This window comes from Geotrypetes seraphini, chromosome 5 (assembly GCF_902459505.1).
Source record: "Geotrypetes seraphini chromosome 5, aGeoSer1.1, whole genome shotgun sequence".
In the NCBI taxonomy this organism is placed as follows: Eukaryota; Metazoa; Chordata; class Amphibia; order Gymnophiona; family Dermophiidae; genus Geotrypetes; species Geotrypetes seraphini.
Window position 1 is genome coordinate 149,098,045 of NC_047088.1, and position 26,169 is coordinate 149,124,213.

The 26,169-nt window shown below is 40.4% G+C and overlaps 1 protein-coding gene across 10 annotated transcripts in view; it reads right to left on the reverse strand.

Annotated features, from left to right (window-relative positions):
- ABI2 (abl interactor 2) overlaps nucleotides 1–26,169 on the reverse strand; it is a 319,399-nt gene that overhangs the window by 66,996 nt on the left and 226,234 nt on the right. For all 10 annotated transcript variants that reach the window (XM_033946881.1, XM_033946880.1, XM_033946879.1 and 7 more), the window contains one exon: nucleotides 20,223–20,381. In XM_033946881.1, coding sequence (XP_033802772.1) covers nucleotides 20,223–20,381 — 159 coding nt within the window. The remainder of the gene's footprint in view (nucleotides 1–20,222; nucleotides 20,382–26,169) is intronic.

A 26,169-nucleotide genomic window follows, 5' to 3' on the forward strand; every position in this document is an offset into this window, starting at 1 on the left:
CAGTTGGACAAAAGGTTCCAGGGATCTCCTCTTCTAGCTGCAACTGTTGAACATAAGAACATAAGAATTGCCGCTGCTGGGTCAGACCAGTGGTCCATCGTGCCCAGCAGTCCGCTCACACAGCGGCCCCCAGGTCAAAGACCAGTGCTCTAAATGAGTCCAGCCTCACCTGCGTATGTCCCAGGTTAGCAGGGACTTGTCCAGCTTAGTCTTGAAACCCTGGAGGGTGTTTTCCCCCGCAACAGCCTCCGGAAGAGCGTTCCAGCTGTCCACCACTCTCTGGGTGAAGAACTTCCTTACATTTGTACAGAATCTATCCCCTTTCAACTTTAGAGAATGCCCTCTGATTCTCCCTACCTTGGAGAGTGTGAACAGTCTGTCTTTATCTACTAAGTCTATTCCCTTCAGTATTTTGAATGTTTCGATCATGTCTCCTCTCAGTCTCCTCTTTTCAAGGGAGAAGAGGCCAAGTTTCTCCAATCTCTCACTGTACGGCGACTCCTCCAGCCCCTTAACCATTTTAGTTGCTCTTCTCTGGACCCTTTCGAGTAGTACTGTGTCCTTCTTCATGTATGGTGACCAGTGCTGAGGGCGCACCATGTCCCGGTACAGCGGCATGATAACCTTCTCCGATCTGTTCGTGATCCCCTTCTTTATCATTCCTAGTATTCTGTTCGCCCTTTTTGCCACCACAGCGCATTGTCCAGACGGCTTCATCGACTTGTCGATCAGAACTCCCAAGTCTCTTTCCTGGGAGGTCTCTCCAAGTACCGCCCCTGACATCCTGTATTTGTGCATGAGATTTTTGTTACCGACATGCATCACTTTGCACTTATCCACGTTGAACCTCATTTGCCATGTCGATGCCCATTTCTCGCGCTTGATTATGTCACTTTGTAGATCTTTGCAATCCCCCTGTGTCTTCACTATTCTAAATAACTTTGTATCGTCCGCAAATTTAATCACCTCACTCATCGTACCAATGTCCAGATCGTTTATAAAGATGTTGAAGAGCACGGGTTGAAAGAACAGTGTGAAGAGGTAAGGAAGATAGACATGCCTACAGTGAGAAGGTCAGCTTGGTGACATGCTGTTATACCTAGGGGGTAAATGAACTCAGCATAATACGTGACATGTATCCTCAAGTCTGCTTATCTGACCTCCTTGTCCTGAGTGTTACCTTGACAACACCAAAAGGACACATCCTGGCTTCCTTTGCCTACGTGTCGCCTGGATAGCATCAAAGAGACAGCAAACTGCAACACCTCCTTGCTTATCTGACATCCTGACCTCCTTGATCTCCAAAGGACAGTAAGACCAGATGGTTTCTGCAATAAGCTTGCTTATCTGACATCCTGACCTCCTTGATCTTCAAAGGACAGTAAAACCAGATGATCATCAGTAAAGACAGATGGGAAACCCGGGCTCTGCAAACACCTCCTGGGTAACATCAAAAGGACAGGGAAACCAAACAAGTATCTGCTATCTTGACCTCCTTGACCTAGGAGTTGTCAAAACAAATAACAAAGGACCAGTTCCAGCTGTCTTACTAAGAGGCAAGCAGTTTTCCCAGCTTTTCACCCAATATAAAAGACGGGACTTGCCTCTAACCTTAGAATCCATGACGTCTGGAGGGAGAATCCCAGAGGTCTAAAGGGACAGCCCATATTGACCCTCCTATCAATTGCAAGGATTCCCGATTGTGAAGGATGGTGTTGCCCAGAATTACGGTGAAGTTATTTAATTCTTATATATATATAATAAAGTGTTATTGTTTATGCTTTATATTGTAGGTGTGCTTTTTTGAGTGTTACTGATCATCCCATTTGACAGAAATAAGTGGCAGAACAAATTGGTACCAGAAGTGGGGTTGATCAATGTGGTCAAAAAAGCACCAGAGAAAACAAGGGGTTGAGGAGCAGGCTCCCAATCAGTGTTCCAGCTAAGCTGCGTTGGCCTGCGCTCACGCACAAAATATTATATCGCAGCGCACAAGTTTCTCTTCACAGCGCACACACGCGTCGCAAAGGTAAGGGGAGGCTATAACAGCTCCTGCAGCTCTGCACTTCCCCACAATTGCCATGCTTCGGTTCCTCTTCTTCCTTCCTTCCTCCCCCCCCCCCCCCGCGGGACCCTGCGGCACCATCAACTCTTACTCCCTCTAATGTCGGCCCTGCAGCTCCAGACTTCCTCGCACCTTCTCCCCTCCCCCTTTGGATCGCTATTATTTTAAATGTTATAGCCGCAGAGCTGTATCCATCAGTGGAGATGTCTAACCTCGGCCTGCCCCGGAACTCTTACTGCAACAGTGACTTCCTGTTCCTGCCTAGACGGGCGGCTGCTGCAGTAAGAGTTCCGGGGCAGGCCGAGGTTAGACATCTCCACTGATGGATACAGCTCTGCGGCTATAACATTTAAAATAATAGCGATCCAAAGGGGGAGGGGAGAAGGTGCGAGGAAGTCTGGAGCTGCAGGGCCGACATTAGAGGGAGTAAGAGTTGATGGTGCCGCAGGGTCCCGCGGGGGGGGGGGGGGGAGGAAGGAAGGAAGAAGAGGAACCGAAGCATGGCAATTGTGGGGAAGTGCAGAGCTGCAGGGAAGAGTGTTGCGGTACCCAGCTGGAGGGAGAAGGAAGATGAGGGAGGGAATTAAAGGAGATGCCAGGGCTTGGAGCATAGGAGGAAGGTATGCCAGTCTAAGGGAAAAGGAAGGGGGAGATGTGAGAGCATGGAGGGGGAACGAAAGATGGAAGAAAAGGAAAGGAGAGAGATGCCAGAGAATCAGGGAAGGGGAGATACCAGACTATGAGGAGAGGTGTGGGAGAGGGAAGGCGAGGAGAGAGATGCCAGACCAATGGGGTGAAAGGAGAGATGGAAGGGGGAGGCATACAGGTTCTGGAAGGGGCATAGAAGGAGAGAAGATGCCATATAGGGGAAGAGAGACGGCAGACAGTGGATGGAAGGAAGAGAGTTACAAGAAGATGAGGAAAGGAGAAACCACAGAAGACAAAGGTAGAAAAAAATTTCTATTTATTTATTGCTTTAGGAGACATGTGTCACTGTTTCTGTGAAGCATTGTATGCAGAGTCCAGCTTCTTGCTGGTTCAATTTAACCTTTGTCTATGTATTTTTATTTTATCCCCCCTTTTACAAAACTGTGAAGCGTTTTTAGCACCAGCCTTGGTGGTAGCAGCTCTGATGCTCAGAATTTTATGAGCATCAGAGCTGTTACCTCCGTAGCTAAAATCCACACTACATATTCCTTACTAGGCGAAGGTGTTTTCTGTGTTCTGTGTGTTTTCTGTTAGGATTGACGGTGTAGGATTGATCTGTGCTGGTCTGGCTTGTTTAGTTTTACAATGGGTGTATTGATGTACTGCTCACTGCAATATGTAAGATGCTGCCTTTTCCTAGGTACTCATGTGTGACGTGTGGTTTGTTACTAAAAATCATGTTTTTCTTACAGATGGGGGGGGTGCCAAAAAATGATGGGCCCCGGATGTTACATATGCTAGGTACGCCACTGTATGTAAAGATACCAGAAAGCTGGCGTAGCAAAAACTTCTAAGTTTTGAGTATTTAACCCTCCCACAATCTCACGGGCACTCGTTTCAAGTTTATTGAGATTTTGATTTAAACGCAATATCAAATATTTTCAATGCGTATAACAAAAATAAATTTGGGGAAATAAATAAAACCATTTGAACCAGTGTTCCCGCTAAGCTGCGCTGGCGCACAAAATATTACATCGCAGCGCACACGTTTCTCGTCACAGCGCACAATCGGAAGAGGCGTACGGCAGATGGCAGGGCGGCGAGAGGAGAATCGGGCGAGTTGGCTCATAACTTGCTGGCGCCCGATATTTTTGGCTCACGGTGAAAAAAGTTTGCTCACAACACCCGCCCGCTTAGAGGGAACACTGCTCCCAATCCCTCCATTCCGAATGGGAATGACAGTATAGGTAAATTAATGGCCACTGAATGGTCTGTAGAAGCAGGATTAAGTGAATCCTGTACTTTTGGAAGTGGGGATCCACATGAATTATGTGCCTCCTTACAAAAGGTGAAAATCTCAAAAGGAGAAGAGCAAGAAGGAATTTCTAGACAAGGAAGGATGATTTTGTCAGACTGGAGGAATTTGCATGAAGCTAAACAGGAATTACAATTGAAATTAGAAGAGCTGGAAAAGAAAAGGTATAATCAACAGCATGCCATTACAATGCTACAATGTCAGAATAAGTTGTTAATGGATAAGGTAGAAACCTGATATGCACGATATAAATACAAGAAACGGAGGTGGAAAGTGAGTTACAGAAAAGTTAAAATCTTAATTTATCATCTGCCGGATGATTGGAATCCAAACAAACGGGATGGGAATATTTGGGATTCAAATTCTAATAACAGTGAGGAGGATATATGTGTTGAAGGAGAGCAGGCAGAAAGTTTAGAAGCAAAGCCTGTGAGGAAACAAAGATTACAGGGAAATCTGCAGACAGGAGAAAATCTAACTAGAAATAATGTTATGGAGGATGTTACTCCACAGGAAGTCATGGATACGATGGCACGCTTTACACTGCAGCCTGGGGAACCACTAATACAATGGGTAATTCGGGTGCAGGAGATGGGCGCAGCAGGGATTATGTGGGATGCCACAGATGCCCCTAAATTTGTTCAAATTAGTCAAGAAGTAGCAGTACAAAATGCGTTACGGGAGGATCCTTATCCTGCAAATAATGCCCAATGGTCTTTATTAGAGATAATTAGTAGGGGTGCCACGAAGCGATATCCACTTGAATCTGATTGGCCCTCAAATGATAAAATTTGGTATACATTAAAAGATGCTCAAATGAAAATTAAGGAGGAGACTATGAAGGTAGCCTTAGTATTAGGTCACACTGACATATATATGTCATTACCTTTTACTGTGTCCATGAGAAATAAAATTATTAAGTATGCTGCACCAGCATACAAACAGGTAATGATAACTTTGTTGATCAATCAAATAGACAGGACTATTTTGGAAGCCTTAGAAGCGGTTCGACAGTTAGGATATTGGGGGGACTGGGGACCTCAAAATACTTTTGATAAAAAGAGAAAAGGACAATCCAATTCAAACAGGGCTAATCGGGTGTCTCGGAGGAATATGTTTTTGGCATTAATAAAAGATGGTGTAAAGAGGGAAGAAATAGATGGAAAAGATACAGGGACATTAGGGGAAATGTACAAAAATAGAGGACTGGGAAAGAAATCTATATCTCAAGCACAAATGAACAAAGGAGAGAGGGAGGATATTTTGGTGCCAACGGCTCCCCCTGAGGAAACTGCTTCCATTCTTTATCCTGATTTAAAAGGGTGGAAGTGTTGGGAGGATCAATAATGTGAATGCCGAGCCTCAGTGTTTGCCTGGAACAAATTAGAACAGCGTCCGCAGGTAGAGATAAATATTTAGTAGAAATCTGGGGAGCAAAAGGTACAAGCTGTAGTGGACACTGGGGTGGAGGAATATAAATATCAGGATTGGGGGGAAAATTATACAAGCAGGAAGAAAAAAAAAAAGTAGACAAATTTTAAAATTGGACAATTACCAATTTGGGAATATACTGTATTAATCTATGGGATTCCTTAAAATATAATAGGGCTAGATATCCAAAAAGGGTTAACATTACAGCTTTCCGATGGAATCTATAGTTTTGGTAAATTGCCAGACATTCCTATGAGATCAGTAGTGGTGGGGAAACCAATAGTAGTACCGATCTCCACAAAAATTGTAAACATGAACCAATGCATTTTTACTATTCCTATAGTGGAGCAATGTCCAGAACAATTTGCATTCACTTAGCAAGGGATGCAATATACATATACCAGACTACCACAAAAATACTTACATAGTCCCACTTTCTATCACAAGATTACAGCAGAAAGTGGGCAAAAGGATGCCGAGAGGTGATAGAGAAAGTTAAACAGAAAATTGTAAACTTCCCTTCTCCCCAAAGTAAAAAACAGACTTGGGCCTTTTTTTATTCTGGAGGCAACATATTTCACATCTGGGGTAACATATGGGGTAGGTTGGACAATAAAAAAGTAGAAATATTGCTAAGTGACCTTTATAAAGTATAAAGTTTTGTTAGATAGTATAAGGAAGTTGCACTCCAAGTGATTTTACAAATGTGTCTTTTACCTCAAGCACTAACATTGTGAACCACTGTACCTGCACGTAAACTTCTCTTGTATGTTTTATAGATGAAAAAGTCCCTGCTTGCATTCTCTTATAATTGTGTGACAGAGCTATGAAATGGAAGAAGATAGAAAGAAGACCAGCTTTCTGTAGAGCAATTAACTTAAGTTTCTATTTCTCTTTCTTTTAGAAGCTTAGCATCCAGATATGGTCATGAGAACCAATTTCACTGTGCTATATTTAAAATACTTCCAGCACTGTGACCTGATAGTGGGAATCCAATGGATACCAAATTTGTTTATGACTCTTTTGATTAATAGTGTGCTTATTTACAGATTAAATTCAACCTTAAATCATTGCCGATGGAAGAAAGCATGCCGGAGCTCTGTGTTTGTCTGTTTCTGTTATGTGTTGTCTGTTTTAGCTTATGGGGTACCCCAACAATTCACATTGGCCATTTCCAGAGTTTATTCCACCCCTTCTATTAGTCCAAATGGTACCATATCCCTTTCCAAAAAAGATTCCCCCACATACAAGAAAATTTCTTATGAAAACCATGCTCACAATGATTTTATGCTATGGCTCATACAGCCCAATGATAATTTAGTTAGGGGTTATATTATAAGAGGATATCTGAAGAGAAAAAATGAGAAAGCTTTATACCTGGTAAAATGGTGTTTATTGGTATTTGATATTTGCTAAATAAAATAAAAAATGGTCTCTCTTTATTTAACTTACCAGGTATAAACAGTGCAGTGCACATCTCTGACATAAGTTATTTTGGTATTACATTCTGTACGTGTGTATGGTCTCTCTTAAATGACATAATAATTATGTCCAGAACATAAAAAGGTGTATTTTCTGAATGTCCTACAGAATACCTTTAAGTGCATTAGTGTTGTTTCTCTTATCTCACACAAATACTACCTTACACACAAGTATTGTATCAAATGTTATCACATTCTGTACGTGTGTATGGTCTCTTTTAAGTGACATAATAATTATGTCCAAAACATAAAAAGGTGTATTTTCTGAATGTCCTACAGAATACCTTTAAGTGCATTAGTGTTGTTTCTTTTATCTCAAACAAATACTACCTTACATACCAGTATTGTGTCACATGTTATCACATTCTGTACATAAAGTAGTTTTTCTTTTTTTTTTTCTTCTCGTTTATCCACAAGGGGTGTTTAATGTAACTAAAGCATTGAAGCTAAACAGTCATGATGAAATATTTTCCTTGGAAAATCACGTACTGGGAAATGTTATTCCATATAGACTTTCATCCCTTTGTGATAGAATTGGTCAGCTCTGCTCTCTTATTCTTATGATTTGGCTAACATGCTGGGTTAAGAGAAAGTTTCACCAGATCAAGAAGATGATGACACGCAACCAGACATACAGTGCCGTGCCATGACGCTATTATGTGGCACCGACTTGGGAATAGAAGTGAGCCTATATCCTGCCACTTCACATTAGGGCTGGTCTCTGGGGGTGGTGCACGTGAATCTTACATGAGTGAAGGCATGTGCGTGGCATAGCAAGCCTATTGAAACTGGAACATAGCCAGACCCTAACCAAAGCTGCTAAGAAAAACGGGATACCAGATAACTGCAGTGATCGTTGGTGCTACCCTAAATGTATGTAAGCCATGAGTAAGAGCACAAATATAATATTAATAAGATTATTAATTTCCATGATTCCCTATACGTGATACTTTCAAGTAAAATGCCTAATTAGCAAGAAATATTAGGGAATGCAAGAATACCAGGTTTAGAACATAAGGAAATAATTTATGAAGGGAAAATTAATTTTCCCATTTTACCTTTACCTAAATGTAGAATAAATACTATTGTTTCTGAAATACTGGCTGGCAAACAAGCATATTTTGGCTCCAGAGTAGCAGATGTATTTAGATGGGAAGGTGAATGGGTGCCAAATACTGTACATAATTATGAACTAACGCTACGATATGATCAGTTAATGTTACATGTCGTTAATGATATCACAAAGAATTAACTTTATCGCATTGATTTAAAACCACATCACATTCTGTACCCTTAGATAGAAAATGGTGTAATTTTGAAATGAAACAATGTGTCCTTTTACGGTGATGCCTTTGACATTGGGACCCCAATTAGGGTTTCCCCTTTATCATGGGCAACAAATAGATGAACAAAATAAAACAAACGTGTCATTCTATGAACCATGTTCTTTACAATTTGTGCCAAAGGACCATTCCACCGCAAGGTTATACCTTCATACAAGAAATATCACATAAAAATGTTTGTGTTGCTAGCAGTACTGTTGAACTTGTGATTCCTGCTAGTCAAGCTCCCTTTTCAGTATGTCTACAGTATGTTAGTGTGTTGCAGTGGGCAAATAATGCAACTTATCATTTTTATGAACCCTGGATATCAAATGTAAATATTAATTTTTCCTTTGCCGAGGTACTTACTCCAATTATTTTAATACCATCTTTAAAGAAAGCCATGCAAAATATAGCAATTCTAAATAAAGCAAAACAGCAATGTAACCTTACTTTGCTATACGAACTTTGAAATACTAACTTGCATTCTGTGGCAAATCTTATTGAAGCTGCCACTATACTCCATGGGTGGGACTAAAGGCAGTGCTATGGCACAAAAGGTGTTTCTTCATTTCTTACTCTATAATTTTGTTTAAGCTATCCTTATGTTAACATTTCTTAATTGTGGGTTTACCTATTATATATACAAACGGCACTCTCTCCCTTTATTCGGAGGACTTCTTAATTGTGAGGTGCAGACTTGAGTATCCAGGGGTGGAATGTTATACCCAGGGGGTAAATAAACTCAGCATAATACGTGACATGTATCCTCAAGTCTGCTTATCTTACCTCCTTGTCCTGAGTGTTACCTTGACAACACCAAAAGGACACATCCTGGCTTCCTTTGCCTACGTGTCGCCTGGATAGCATCAAAGAGACAGCAAACTGCAACACCTCCTTGCTTATCTGACATCCTGACCTCCTTGATCTCCAAAGGACAGTAAGACCAGATGGTTTCTGCAATAAGCTTGCTTATCTGACATCCTGACCTCCTTGATCTTCAAAGGACAGTAAAACCAGATGATCATCAGTAAAGACAGATGGGAAACCCGGGCTCTGCAAACACCTCCTGGGTAACATCAAAAGGACAGGGAAACCAAACAAGTATCTGCTATCTTGACCTCCTTGACCTAGGAGTTGTCAAAACAAATAACAAAGGACCAGTACCAGCTGTCTTACTAAGAGGCAAGCAGTTTTCCCAGCTTTTCACCCAATATAAAAGACGGGACTTGCCTCTAACCTTAGAATCCATGACGTCTGGAGGGAGAATCCCAGAGGTCTAAAGGGACAGCCCGTATTGACCCTCCTATCAATTGCAAGGATTCCCGATTGTGAAGGATGGTGTTGCCCAGAATTACGGTGAAGTTATTTAATTCTTATATATATATATAATAAAGTGTTATTGTTTATGCTTTATATTGTAGGTGTGCAGTGGCAGAACACATGCCTACAGTGAGAAGGTCAGCTTGGTATGGTTACAACAAGTCTGATCTACAAGCTATATTCTGCAGTGAAGAGGAACAGGAGAGAATAGATGCAGTGGAAAAGATATCGACACAGCTTTGAGACAGCAGGGTAAAACCCCCAAAACACCATCCATCAGCAATGAGGCAACTACATTCACCCAATTACCTGAAAGGAGTTCTAGAATCTCTGAGCCTCCTCTTACCTGTACCATGACAATAGCAGAGATCAAGGCATTTCCCAGCAAGTCCATGGTGGTTCCAGACTGGCTATCCCATATCCAGTCCATAAAAAGATGTGTAAAAATGACAACAGAGGCTGTTTATGTGTACAATCAGGAGAGGAAGGAATGGGTCAGATGGTCAGCAGGGAGCTCATGAGCCAAATCAGAAGCAAACAAGATATGGCCTCTATGCTGGACATTTTTTCCCCAGCTTTATTCAAAGATTTTTCAACAGTAACATATAATAAAGAATTTTAATTGAGGACATAGTGTATACATATACAATAACCTTATAACAAATTATATCCTTCCAATTCCTCGCCAAATGTTCCAACAACTTATATATCCTGTTTCCCTGAAAATAAGACCTATCCCAAAAATAAGCCCTAGCATGATTTTTAAAGATGCTCCTAATATAAGCCCTACCCCAAAAATAAACCCTAGTTATGATCGACTCCTGAATCCCCCCTCCCATGTTCCTGACACTCCCTGACTCTATCCCTGACATTAGTGCTGAAAAAATCGGATTCATCAATTCCACCCCTGCTGCTTTAGGAGGCCTCAGAGCGGAGGCATGTCAGTCTCATGGTGGGAGGGTTGGTGGTGTTCTGCTGCACAGAAGGATGGGAGAGAGGGAGGGATAGAAAGATTCTGCACAAAGGGATGGGTGAGAGGGGAAGAAAGATGCTGCATATTGGGAGAGGGGAGAAAGGAAAGAGGAAGAATTGAGGTAGAGGAGAGGGAGTGATGATTGTTGTACATGAAAAAAAATAAGACATCCCGAAAATAAGCCCTAGTGCATCTTTTGGGCCCAAAATTAATATGACACTGTCTTATTTTCAGGGAAACACAGTAGTAGGTACAACAATCATATCCACCTTAATTACTATGCTCCCTCCACTGAACATAAATATCCCAAATTTTGTGAAATTCCTTCAGGGGGCCCCTTCTATGAGCAGTCAATTGAGATAAACACACATAATCAACCTTATTGGACAAGGAGATCATATTGGGAGCATGGTGCATCTTCCATCCTCTGGCTATTAAGAGCCTTGCAGTTGTAAAAATATGAACAGCCCGGTAATGGGTCTCTTTTGACATCTAATCTAATCTTCAGTTTATATACCGGGTCATCTCTCGTTGGAGCTCGACTCGATTTACAAATAGTCAAAAGACTAGAATGTATAAAAAAGGTAAGGAATAAAGCAAAGTTTAAAATTAGAGATTTATCATAAAAAGGTCTTTCACCGGAAAATTCAACAAACATTCCACTTTCTTGGAAACAAATACAGTAGTTCATGTCCAGAAAATTACCAGTAAGGCATCCCAGAAGGAAGAAATATGTGGACAATCCCACCTGAAATGCATATAAGTAGCCAAGTGCTCACAATTATGCCAACATTTCTCATTCCCAGATTTGTAAATTCTGAGGAGCCTCTCAGGTGTATAATACCACTGATAAGAGCTTGTAGCCATTCTCCAATAAAGGAGTGACCATATTAAATTTTAAGAGGCCCCTGAGACCTTGTTTCCAAGATTGTTTCATGAATGATTTCCCCAGGGTTAGTTCTCATCAAGCAGTACAGCATGACACAGGGTTGTAGTGAGACACCGGAGCAAAGTAAAGATGGGATATCCCTCCTCTACCCATACCTGTCAGCAAAGCTATTTCCAAAGGATGTTCAAACAAATTAAGCTCCTTCCCAGCCTTACCACTCATGAATCACTCAGTTGTTGGATATTGGAAAAATGATCTACTCAGTTTTCCAAATTCAGCTCCTTCCCAGCCTTACGACTCATAAATTACTCAGTTGTTGATATTGGAAAAATGATCTACTCAGTTTTCCAAATTCCTCTTGCAATTATACAAATGATCTCAATTTCCCCTTTTGCCATATTTGACTTAGAGCACAAAGGGAGTAAGATACCCACATGCAGTATGTATTATCAGTAGTACTCAGCACAAAATCTGGAGTATATTGAATCAGGATAATTTGGAAATATTGTCTCTAAGGGAACACCTTGTCTCTGTAACGTATCCATTCTTCTAGATGACTATTCAGATATGGAGTTGTTTGACGCAGCTTGGACATTGACAGCCAAGGAATCATTCAGAGTGGCAGGGACCCTGCCCAACTTTGCAATAGGGGCATCTATGGTTTATATATTCTATGCCACCAGTATGAGGATCCCCTGCAAAAGAGCTGCCGAATGATATATACGGAAATTCGGAACCCCCCATACCTCAAGTGTCTTTAGATTGATATAACATCTGTCGGATAACCCTGGGAGGCTTTCACTTTCAGAGGAATGCAAAAGCCTTCCTATTTAATGAGTGGAAGAAAGACTGTGGAAGGGTAAGCGGTATGGCCATGAAAAGATATAACAGCTTGGGTAATAACACCCAAGACATGTGTAGAGTTTCCCAATTAACCAACTCCTGAAAGAGTTCACGCAGTTTAGCCACAAAATTCACTCTAAAGTTGAGTTTTGGTCAGATAGATCCCTAGATAATGAATTGAATATTGTGCCTACCTGAGCAAATAGGAACGCAGGATCTGGGGGTTTTTTCCCCCCAATCTTTAACATTAATACCACAAATTTTCGATTTCTGCATATTAAACCGAAAACCGCTCCATACGCACTCAGGATTTTCTGCACCGCTGAAAGAGATTGCCAGGGTTTACTCAGCGTCAGCAGAATATCGTCCGCAAAAAGCATTACCCAATGGTCCAATCCTCCCCCCATGATCCCAGTGATTTGGGGATCCGTCCAAAATAGATGTGCCAATGGTTCAATTGATAACGCAAAGAGAAGGGGGAATAAGGCACATCCCTGTCTTGTCCCATGGGCTAATTCAGAAAGGATGGTAGATGCATGGAAGAGTCTCTCAGAAAGGGTGGTAGAGACAGATACTGAGGAATACGAGGAAATACTTTTTTACATAAAGGGTGGTAGATGCATGGAACAGTCTCTCAGAAGAGTTGGTAGACAGATTGTGTCTGCATTCAAAAGGGCCTGGGATAGGCACGTGGGATTTCTCGAAGAGAGAAAGAGATAATGATTACTGGGGATGGGCAGACCAGATGGGCCATTTGGCCTTTATCTGCCATCATGTTTCTACTCTAGAGAAGGTGTTATGGATAGGGGAGATGTATGTATAATCCCTTCCATCTGGATTAGCCTGCCTCCAGAGATCACAAAGCCTCCCACTTCTGACATAAACTGTGAAATAGCTCCCAAAATGGGGTTGGGTGTTAAATTAAAATCCCCTCCCACCAACAAAGTGTTTTCTAAATGGTGCTGTAGAAGATTGGTAAGTTGGTCAAAGAAGGGGCCCCGATCTACATTGGGGGCATAGACATTGAACAAAGTAAAATATTTACCACCCAATTTCAATACCAATAAAATACATCTACCTTCTTATCCAGGATTACTTTATGATGTTGCCATTTGCAATCCTTGCATATTAAGATGCCCACCCCCGCTGTCTTTGATTTCCCAATACTGGTAGCAAGATAACGATGAGGGAATTTTGTGTGCCGGAGCAAATATGCATATTTGGCCAAAAGATGGGTTTCTTCTACCAGCTCTATATCCGCCTGTAAGTGGGTAGCTTCTTTAAATAGGAGGGTCCGCTTGGGGAGTTCAACCTCCGCACATTCAGAGACAATTTCAGGTTAACCATTTAAACTCTCGCAAAGTACAATATGTTATGCTAGAAGAGACTCAGAAGCGGCACTGCTCAAGAGAATAGTCCAAATTATGATAGACCACCTACTACTTCCAATATGAGAACCTGGCTTCCCTCCCCCCACTTCCCTTCCCCCTGCCCTCTCCCTCCTCCCATTCCCCCCATTTATTCACTAAACAAATGTGAACCCTCCCTGGAAAGGGTTCTCCAAAGAAAAAGTGACATCCCTCTGTACCTCCAGCTATACCTTCATAAAACCCAAATTAGTGTGATACCCAAAAAGACAAAAACATAACATAGAAATCTATCATTACAATAGTCATCCCCTATTGAACTGATTTGACATTGATTACTTCACCCCCTCAATCCAAGCAATAAATCAGATATCTCAGAAATCAACTCCAAACTGATTACAATTAATTCATGGCTTCAATAGAATATGTTATCGTTAAATAACAAAAAAAACCAAAATGTATTGGTTTCCAGCCTCGGATACTGACTGTCTAGCTCAGGGATCTTCAAAGTCCCTCCTTGAGGGCCGCAATCCAGTCAGGTTTTCAGGATTTCCCTAATGAATATGCATTGAAAGCAGTGCATGCACACAAATCTCATGCATATTCATTGGGGAAATCCTGAAAACCCAACTGGATTGTGGCCCTCAAGGAGGGACTTTGAAGACCCCTGCTCTAGCTGATACTATCAAGATAGACTCCACCCCAGTTCAATTAGACCAGGGGTGTCAAAGTCCCTTCTTGAGGGCCACAATCCAGTTGGGTTTTCAGGATTTCCCCCAATGAATCTGCATGAGATCTATTAGCATACAATAAAAGCAATGCATGCAAATAGATCTCATGCAGATTCATTGGGGAAATCCTGAAAACCTAACTGGATTGTGGCCCTCAAGGAGGGACTTTGACACCCCTGAATTAGAAACTTAAGGTAAAAATACTCTGAATCATTTTGGATCAAAACCTTTCTTTTCACCAGCAAATCAGCTCAGTAGTCAGTAAATGCTTCTACAAGTTAAGCCTAATTACTACTCGACTCAACCTCTCTAAATATTCTCATCCACTCCCTAATCATTTCCAACATCGATTACTGTAATACCCTCTACCAGGGTATAAATCAAAGAGATACGCAGACTACAAATCTTACAAAATACTGCAGTTAAACTTATCTACCATGCAAAAAAAAATGTGACCACATCACTCCGCTTCTACGTGATGACCACTGGCTTCCAATCCTTCATCACATCACATTCAAAATTCTACTTCTTACCTATAAAATCAAACACCATATTCCTGCTTTTATAGACAAATATTTAATCCCCTACGTTTCAACCCGTACACTAAGCTTAAATTATCAAGCTTTGCTTGTTGTCCCCTCCATCCGCAAAATCTTCTACACCACCACCAGAAAATCCATCATCTCAGTCTCAGCACCCTCATTCTGGAACACTCTTCCCCCTGCATATAAAACAAGAGTCTTCCCTCACATTATTCAGGACAAAACTCAAAACATTTGTATTCAAGGATGCTTACAATACCTAATCCAGGAGCCCTTTTCTTTCCCTGGAATAATTTTCATTTCAGGTTTTCAACTCCAAACACCTCTTTAGAGACGAATTAACTCCTAATGTTCTATCCATCCCCCTCCCTCCTTTATATAATTTTTTATCTCAATATATTCTTTACCACCTCTTGTACGTTCCTGTAATGTCATGTCAGTCTCAAGTAATACATGTGCCCTCCCCCCTCCTCCACATTTAATTATCATGTGGTGGATTTTTTTTTAACTCTTGCTTTTAAATATTTTTATTGACTGTATATCAAAGACGGTATATCAAAGAAATAATAAACTTGAACATAAAGCAAACAGTTAAAGAGAGAAACTAGTGATTGCAACTAAGACTCATCTTAGTCACCCATATACTGGGCTTACTCAGAGAAACTGAGCTCCCTTCATCCAGCTCAGAAGCTTGAAAGCGCTCCAGTTAAAGTAAGCCAAGAAAGGCTTCAGACACAATCCATCTCTGTAAATTCTAGTGAAAGCAGTCTCATGTGTTAAACTAAGCTCCAGACATCTGTCGCGCGAGGTGGCCTTTGCCCCGGGATACAGGTTGCCATCACGGGTGTGCATGTTTCAACTTGGGAAGCATTGATTAAAGCACCCCACTAGGACCTTGTGATGTTACTGCCAAAGCAGCCACTCCCAGAAACAATCTACAAGCCTCCTCCATTGGTTTAATTTTATGAAGTCTGCCCTCAATGTAGAAAAGTAAAGCAAAGGGGTGCTGCTATCTGTATCGAATATCATTTTCCCATAGATGTGAAACGATTGCTCGCAGGCTCATCCTCCACTGAAGAGTGATCACTGCTAGATCTTGGTATAGTTCGATCTCCAGAGAGTCCCAGGTGATTGCCATTTGACCTCTGGCTTTGGTCATAACTTCTTCCTTCATTTTATAGTCCTTAAAACTAGCAATTATGTCTCTAGGCTTGTTTGCTCCAGGCATGGCCAGGGATATGTGTGCTCTTTACAAGAGAATGGACTCAGGTGAGAACGAGTGGGCGTCATCTGAGAGCAGCATGGTCACCATCTGCTGAACTACAGTTTCACAATTGGAGTAAGATGTATCCTCTGGAATGCCTCTAATCTGGATGTTAGCCCGTCAACTTCAATTTTCCAAGTTATCCACTTTATCTAATAGTTGAAGTTGAATTGCTCGTGAATCTTGAAGTTGTGTTTGTAGCTGTTCGAGTGAGTCAAGCTGTTCCTTAAGGTGGGTTTACACCTCTTCCATGCAGTGCCCAAGCTCTGTGATTTCCCCTCTCAGGTTCGCTGATAAAAGCTGTGAGTTCTTCCCTAACGGCTTTAATATCCATTTTGATTTAATGGAGCAACTCTCTGAATTCGCCCCTGGAGTCGCTGGAGATCTGTTCCCCCAGCTCTATCAGTGGCTTGGGTATGGTAGGCCCAACTCCATCTGCCATTTCTGTGAGCTCGGCCATTGCAGGTTGAAAAGCATAATCCTTCAATGTCTTGCATTGCGGTTGCTGGTATAGCACAGGAGAGTCAAATCCAAAATCACAAAACGCAAACGCAAAGGAGTGGAAAAGTCCAAAGAAGACAGGTGAACTCAATATATTTCACGAACACCCTTTATTTCTTCAATAAAACATTCAACAACTCGACATGTACATGTTTCGGCCAAATGGGCCTGCCTCAAGAGTCTACAATCATAGACAGACATATTAATCACAAAGCATAATTCATAACCATAATGACTGAAAATAATTCTAAAAAAATAACCTGTTAAAAAAAGTCATACACCAAAAAAGAGAAAAAGAAAAAAAGGAGAAATTTCATCAAAGGAAGAAAATATTAACGCATCATGAAAAAAGAAAATAAGACAAATTAAATAAACTAAAAACAACGCACCATCACATGCACATCACATTAAAATTTTTTAAAAAAATACATCCTATCTAAACATACAAAATCGTAAATATATATATGATGACAGAAGATAAAAACCAGTAAATGAAATGAAAACATAATGTAAAACCCCTAAAATACTATAACAAAAGAACACACTACTATAAATATGGTTCAATAAACACACACTAATATGATAATGGATCGCCACTTCCAGATAAATCATTGAAAATTAATATGTATTGCTTCATAAGCTAAAAAGTACATTTGCATTTTTAAAAAACATGAATAAATATGTATGAATATTATACTAAAAGATCTCAAAACTTCTTTTCTAAAAAGCTAATAGCAGCGAATTAAGCATGAAAATATATTTTAAAAGCATCAAAGCGTGATCACCTAGCTCAAAAAAATAAATAAAATAAGTTCTACATCACTAATAAAGTACAGAAGATCATGACATACCTCGCAAATCTTGTACTGGAATGAAAAAGTTCACATAAAATAGTTCATTCAGACTTGCACTGATAGCTTAAAAAAGAAAAATACTTATAGCATTAAAAGAACAAAATTGAAGCAACATAATCATATTCAAATAAGTGAAAACACCATAATTTTAAAAATAAACTGACAATCAGTAACTATAATTAAAAGTATAAATGTAAAAACATGAAACTCCAACACGGGAACAAATAGACGAACTGGCCAATACATAGCCAGTAAGCTCTGTGCTTGAAAGCTTTTTAATAATTAAATTAACAAAAACACAAAACCAAAAAAAGCCATGAAAAATTATATGGGAGGGATAAACAATAAGAAAATTCTCCCAGCGATTCTAAAGACCAAAATAAACTCTAAAAGCTAATCAAAAAACAAGGCAGAACCAGCGGGCAAAAAAGATAAAAGCAAACTTAAAACCAAAATTAAGATCTTGCAAAATAACACAAGGCTGCCAAGCGCCATATGCCACTGCCGTCATGAAACCCCAATTAAACGAAAGGAAACTGGCTAAAAGAATTGCATGCAACTTACTTGAAAGCGCCTTGTAGAAAAATAAAACACCATCATTAACAAATGCATCCAACGAAAAAGGAGCCGCTGCAAAACCGCCGAGTTAAATACGTGATCATCAAACGTGATGACGTATTGATCAAAAAAAGTGCCACATGATGGTGTCATGAAACCCTAAAATAAAATAAAATAAACTAACCCGAAAACCACAGAAAACGGTAAAAAGGAAAAAACAAAAGATAAAGATACAAATACAGGACTTAAATCAAAAAAATACCAAAAAAACTAAGACTATAAAACGTAATGACATCATTGATGCTACGTAAAAACATAATGCATCTGACTGATCTTGATCGAAAAAAATATAAGACCAAAAATGATCAAAGAGCCTCAAAAAAAGTGTTAAATAAGCCGATCAAGCTTCCTAAGTACAGATAAACATAGGGCCTAAAGCTAGACTCAAAGTGCAGTGCTGTCACGGCCCCAACAAGGGGACATAACATACCTTAAAAGGAGGAGAAAAGTACTGTACTCAAATAGCCTACAACTAAAGCTTCAATGGGGGGAAGAGGGAATAAAACACCAATCAAAATAAAATAAGTAAGTAAACAAAGGTAAATTAAAACATGATTACTCTCAATATTATGAATCAAGATTTTAAAAACAAACAAACAGCTATAACCAAAATAAACTAAATACAAGGTTCAATAGTCTGACCGCTTATCAGGATCAATTAGTAACAAAGGACTTTAAATAAAAGGTCTGAGATCCAACTCCATATTAAGGCCATGTGGTATCACTGTATTGAACTCAAAAATAAAACGCTGTTCCTCTTTTAATAGAATTATATCTGGGTCTCCACCTAACCTTAATGACTTTTAAAAACAAAGAACTTCAAATCATCAATAGAATGTCCCTTATCGTACCAGTGTTCAACAATAGGTGCACTCTGTACATTCCTACTGATGCAGCTCCTATGCTCTAATATTCTGGTCTTGACCATTCGTTTTGTTTTCACAATGTACCATTTCTTGCATGGACATACTATCGCATAGATAACGTTGTGGGAACTACAATTGCTATAATCCTTCAAGCTGACCAATGTTCTTTTACATGGGTGATCATAACTGAAGACAGACATACTATGTTTGCAAACTGAGCAATGGCCACAAGGGACATGGCCTAAGGGTCCATCAGTATCCACAACAGGTCAGGTAGAGTGGACGGAACCAGCATATCCTTTAAGTTCCTATTTCTAGAGAAAGGAACAGTGGGTGTCATATCATGAAAACGATGATGAGTCTGTAAAATGTGCCAATTCTTTTTAATAATACCTTGTATTTAGTTTATTTTGGTTATAGCTGGTTTTTTATCTTGATTCATAATATTTAATTTGTCTTATTTTCTTTTTTCATGATGCGTTAATAATATAGTCGTCTTTTGATGAAATTTCTCCTTTTTCCTTTTCATCTTTTTTGGTGTAAGACATTTTTTTTAACCGATAGGTTATTTTTTTAGAATTATTTTCAATCTTTATGGTTATGAATTATGCTTGTTATTAATATGTCTGTCTATGATTGTAGACTTCTGAGGCAGGCCCTTTTGGCCAAAACATGTACATGTCGAATAGTTGAATGTTTTATTAAAGAAATAAAGGGTGTTCATGAAATACATTGAGTTCACCAGTCTTCTTTGGACTTTTCCACTCCTTTGCGTTTGTACTGTAGTTGCAATATTTCACCACTTGCATCAGCAAAGAACTTTAGAAGAGCAATGTGAGAAATGTGATGCCCCCCACACCTTAGATGACTTTGCTAGGGGATTATTGCTGAAGGTCTAGCGAGCTCCAGGCTTAAGCTGCCATCATGGTTGGTGATGTCACTTCCCCCTCTTTGCTAGACATGAAATACAAGTATCTATGAAGGTGACAGGAAAATCATCATTATACTGGAGAACAATGAGATACTCCTGAGGAGAAAGTCTCATATTTCAATGTGGAAGGCACAACACTTCTAATGTATACTTTTAAATCTTTGCATTAGTTTTTGAATGTAAAAAAACCCCAAAAATCCATATAATAAAGGGAAAAAACACTCTACAAAATTATCTAGTAGAAAAGTACTGTTTTACCTGGGTTCTGGCTAAAAAAGGGTCCACCGTTCATTTGGTTCTGAAGATTTGGCTGGGATGTGATTGATGGGGGACGTCGGTAGGGCAAGGAGCCTCCTATTGTTGGAGGGTTGTGCCGAGTCGCAGGTCTGTTCATACTGTAGAACTGCACAGGGTGACCTGGAATTGTGAAAACTTAGATTAGCAAAATACCAACAAGTAGCTACATTCAACCTGAAAAGTAACACAACTACTTCAAATCTGAAAGCAGGATATTACAATATTTCATTAAAGCAGTCTCTCAAACTTTTTTAGCTCTGGCACACTAAACGGAGCAAATGTTTTCCACAGCACATTATAAATTATAAAAATGCAAAACCAACAAAAAAAATAAATTTGAGAGTTATTTATTTAAAGTTCTTTACGTTATGTATGGGTTATTGTAACAGTGAAACTAAAGTAGATAGGATAGAATTGCTAATTAATGCGATCGATGTGCTTATTTTTGAATGCAAATTAGCTCAAAACAGCTCAATAATCAACAAGCAAACACACATTTCATAATCCTCCATCTGCAGTCATTTTCTTTTTTTATATAGAAACAGAGAAACATGATGGCAGATAAAGGCCAAATAGCCCATCCGCAGTAACCCTTATCTCTTTCTCTCTCTGAGAGATCCCATGTTCCTATCCCAGGCCCTCTTGAATTCAGACACAGTCTCTGTTTCCACCATCTCTTCCGGGAAACTGTTCCACGCATCTACCACCCTTTCCGTAAAAAAATATTTCCTAAGATTATTCCAGAGCCTATCACCTCTTAAATACATCCTATGTCCTCTCATTGCAGAGTTGACTTTCAAATGAAAGAGACTCAACTCATACACATTTATATTATGTAGGTATTTAAATGTCTCTATCATATCTTCCCTCTCCTGCCTTTCCCCCAAAGTACATATGCCATGATGAAGGCCACACAGCATTTTAGTAGCCTTCCTCTGGACTGACTCCATCCTCTTTATATCTTTTTGAAGGTGCGGCCTCCAGAATTGTACACAATATTCTAAATGAGGTCTCACCAGAGTCTTATACAGAAGCATCAATACCTCCTTTTTCTTACTGGCCATAACGCTCCCTATGCAACCTAGCATCCTTCTAGCTTTAGTCATCGCCTTTTCAACCTGTTTGGTCACCTTAAGATCATCACATACAATCACATCCAAGTCCTACTCTTCCATCGCAAAGATAAAAATATCCAAATGGTAACAAAGCCTTGATTACTTTGTTGCTCAAGTTAGGATAACTAGAGAATAAAATATAAAAATAAAATTACTTGCCGTTCGTTTTCAATGAACAACCACGTCAAAGAATGATGCTTGTCTGGGCGGTTGTATCCTTATGCACATAGACACTCATAACATTGACAAAAGATAGACTTGTGTATGCAATTTACGTCATCTATTCTAGTGTATACTTATGAAGGGAATTTTTTAAAATAAAGTTAAATTCTGGAATTTCTCGTGGCACACCACTGTGCTTTGGTACACAGTTTGAGACACTGCTTTAAGGCAACACAATACTGAGATTGATAATATACAGTTAGATTACTCATACGAAACAAAACTATACAAAAAAGATTACCGCTGAAAAATAACTGGAAAGCAATGACCACAAATGCTCGCAGTCTAAGCAAAAAAGTTCATGATCTGCAAGCCCTGATGTTAGAGGGAGACCTGGATATTGTTGCTATCACAGAGACGTGGTTCAGTGAATCCCATGGATGGGATGCAAACAAACCAGGATATAATCTTTTTAGAAAGGACAGAGATGGTCAAAAGGGTGGAGGAGTAGCTCTCTATGTAAGGATTGATATCCAAGTGACTGAAATGCAAGGGACCTGGGGAGAGGAAGAAGCAATATGGATCACTCTGAAAAGAGAAGATGGAACTTCTATCTATGTGGGTGTAGTCTACAGACCTCCGACTCAATCGCAGCAAATTGATAAACGATCTGATTGTGAATATCCAAAAGTTTGGAAAGAAAGAGGAGGTTATACTGTTGGGAGATTTCAACCTGCCGGATGCGGACTGGAAAGTTCCGTCTGCGGAATCGGAAAGAAGTAGGGAGATTGTGGATGCCTTTCAAGAGGCTCTGCTCAGACAAATGGTGACGGAACCCACGAGGGAAAAAGCGATATTGGATCTGGTCCTCACAAATGGAGAGAGTATATCTAATGTACGAGTGGGTGCTCACCTGGGAAGTAGCAATCAAATGGTTTGGTTTGATATAACGGCTAAAGTAGAGGGCGGCTGCATGATACCAAAAGTCCTAGATTTCAAACGTACGGACATTAATAAAATGGGAGAGTACCTGAAGAAAGAGCTGTTAGGATGGGAGGACATAAGAGAAGTAGAAAAACAGTGGTCTAAGCTGAAAGGAGCTATACTTTATGTGAAGAAAATAAATAAAAACAAGAGAAAACGGAAACCGACATGGTTCTCTAAACTAGTGGCGGAGAAAATAAAGGCAAAAGAGTTGGCATTCCTGAAATATTAAAAAAAAACCCTAGAAGAAGAGTACAGAAAGGACTAACAGGTGAAACTGAAAGAAGTCAAGTCTGGTGAAAGCGCAGGCGGAAGAGCAAATGGCTAAAAATGGAAAAAAGGGAGACAAAATTTTTTTCTGATATATCAGTGAAAGAAGGAGGATGGAAAATGGAATTGCTAAACTAAAAGATGCTAGGAACAGATAGGTGGAGAGTGATGAGGAAAAAGCAAACAAATACTTCTGCTCTGTGTTCACGGAAGAAAATCCTGGAGAAGGACTGAGATTGTCTGGCAAAGTAACACAAGAAAATGGAGAAGATTCTGTGCCGTTCACGGAGGAAAGTGTTTATGAACAACTTGTAAAACTGAAGGTGGATAAAGCGATGGGACCAGATGGGATCCATCCTAGGATACTGAGGGAGCTCAGAGAAGTTCTGGCGGGTCCTCTTAAAGATTTGTTCAATAAATCTTTAGAGACGGTAGAGGTTCCGCAGGACAGGAGAAGAGCGGATGTGGTCCCTCTTCACAAACGTGGTTGTCAACATGAAGCGGGAAACTAGACTGGTAAGCCTCACTTCAGTAATTGGAAAAATATTGGAAATGTTGCTAAAGGAAAGGATAGTGAAATTCTTAGAATCTAATGGATTACAAGATACGAGGTAACATTGCTTTATTAAAGGTAAATCTTGTCAAATGAACCTGATTTAATTTTTTGATTGGGTGACCAGAGAGCTGGATCGAGGACATATGCTACATCAGGGCTGTCCAAGTATGGTCCTCGAGATCTACTGGCAGGCCAGGTTTTCAGGATATCCACAATGAATATGCATGAGAGAGATTTGCCTGCACTGCCTTTTTGGTATACTAATCTCTCTCATGCATGTTCATTGTGGATATCCTGAAAACCTGGACCGCCAGTAGATCTCGAGACTGGACTTGGGCAGCCCTGTGCTAGATGTAATTTACTTAGATTTCAGCAAAACCTTTGACACGTTTCCACATAGAAGGTTCTTGAACAAACTTGAAGGGCTGAAGTTAGGAGCCAAAATGAAGAACTGAATTAGAAAATGGTTGACGGACAGATGCCAGAGAGTGGTGGTTAATGGAAGTCGCTCAGAGGAAGGAAAGGTGAGTAGTGGAGTCCCTTCAGGGTTCGATGCTGGGGCCAATCTTGTTCAATATGTTTGTGAGTGACATTGCTGAAGGATTAGAAGGAAATGTTTGCCTTTTTGCAGATGATACCAAGATTTGTAACAGAGTAGACACCAAGGAGGGTGTGGAATACATGAGAAAGGATCTGCAAAAGTTAAAGGAATGGTCTAATATCTAGCAACTAAAATTGAATGCAAAGAAATGCAGAGTAATGCATTTGGGAAAGGAGCAATGTATGCTGGGAGGGGAGAGGGACCTTGGGGTGATACTGTCAGAAGATCTAAAGGCGAAAAAACAGTGCGACAAGGCCATAACTGCTGCCAGAAGGATGCTGGGCTGTATAAAGAGAGGTGTAACCAGTAGAACAACAAAGGTGTTGATGCCCCTGCACAGGTCATTGGTGAGGCCCCACTTAGGGTATTGTGTTCAGTTTTGGAGACCGTATCTGACAAAGGACACACAAAAAGGCTTGAAGCGGTCCAGAGGAGAGTGACGAAAATAAGAGGTTTGCAACAAAAGACATATGAGGAGAGACTGGAAGCCTTGAATATGTATATCTTCGAGGAAAGGAAGGACAGGGGGGCATATGATTCAGACGTTCAAATACTTGAAAGGAATTAACGTAGAATAAAATATTTTCCGGAGAAAAGAAAATGGTAAAACCAGAGGACATAATTTGAGGTTGAGGGATGGAAGACTCAAAAGCAATGTAAGGAAATTCTTCTTTATGGAGAGGGTGGTGGATGCCTGGAATGCGCTCCCAAGAGAGGTGGAGAGGAAAACAGTGACAGAGTTCAAAAAAGCGTGGGATGAACACAGAGGATCTAGAATCAGAAAAAATAGTAAGAATTGAAGAACTAAGGCCAGTACTGGGCAGACTTACACAGTCTGTGTCTGTATATGATCGTTTGGTGGAGGATGGGCTGGGGAGGGCTTCAATGGTGGGGAGGGTGTAGGTGGACTGGAGTGAGCTTTGACGTCGACTTCAGTAGTTGGAACCTAAGAACAGTACCAGGCAGAGCTTTGGATTCTTGTCCAGAAATAGCTAAGAAGGAGGAAAAAATAAACCCAACACATTTTTAGATTGAATCAGATTGGGCAGACTAGATGGACCATTCGGGTCTTTATCTGCCGTCATCTACAATGTTACCTCAAGTATTATTCTATTGTCTACTATCCGTAAGTTCAAGGGGAAGAGTGGGGGTGGGGAAGCATGAGGACTTGGATAAGAGTAGATTCCAACCCCTTCCCCCAAAAATTTTGGGCTTGAACATCTCTTGGAAGTTCTTGTTGAACTTTAAAAAAAGAATATAGTGGAACCTTGGTTTACGAGCATAATTAATTCCAGAAGCATGCTCGTAAACCAAAGTACTAGTATATCAAAGCGAGTTTCCCCATAGGAACTAAGGGAAACTCGCTTGATGCGTTCCGACCTCCCCCCCACCCCCGAGGCCAGCAGCACTGCTCCACCTTACCCCCCCCTCGAGGCCACCGGCGCAGCTCCACATCCCCCCCCTGTGATCCGGCATCCCCCTCGATTACATCACACACACACACCCCCCCCGCCACGATTTGGCATCCCCCATGCACCCACCCACCCAAACACATTGGCTTACCCCCAACGCACTAGACATGCCGGTGCCCGAAGATTTGCAGTCTTCCTTTTGCTGGGCCTTGAGCATCTGCACATGCTCAAGGCCTTCTAGTCTCACTCTCTCTGAGAAAGTTTATACTAAAAAGTAAGTGCGCTGCTTTTCATACCTGTGAATTTTTATATTTTGCTTGTTTTTGTCTAAGATATGTTAACCAACCTAATTTCTATTATGTCTGCAGACAATTTACTGCACAAGATCAGTAAAAAAATCTGTCCAGCAGACTTCAAAGTGCATAGAAGCATTATTTTGGTTGTAACATTGGCGACCAAGATAAAGCGTGGGCACATCATGTGTGCTGCACTGTCTGCTATTCCGGATTAACATAGTGGCTAAATGGGAAATGGAAGATGCCTTTCGCTGGACCCATGGTATGGTGTGAACCAACAAATCATCACTCAGCCTGTTATTTTTGCATGATAAAAACTGCTGGATTCACAAAGAGGAATAAATCAAAAATTGTGCGTCCTGATTGCCAGTCAGCAATTAAACCCGTTCCTCATGACTCAGAGAATCCAGCTCCAATTCTTCCTTCCACATCTACAGACTTTTTTATCTCGTACTTTATTTTTTACATTAAACCGTTTTTTTATATATGCATATGTTTCTGGTTTGAATCGG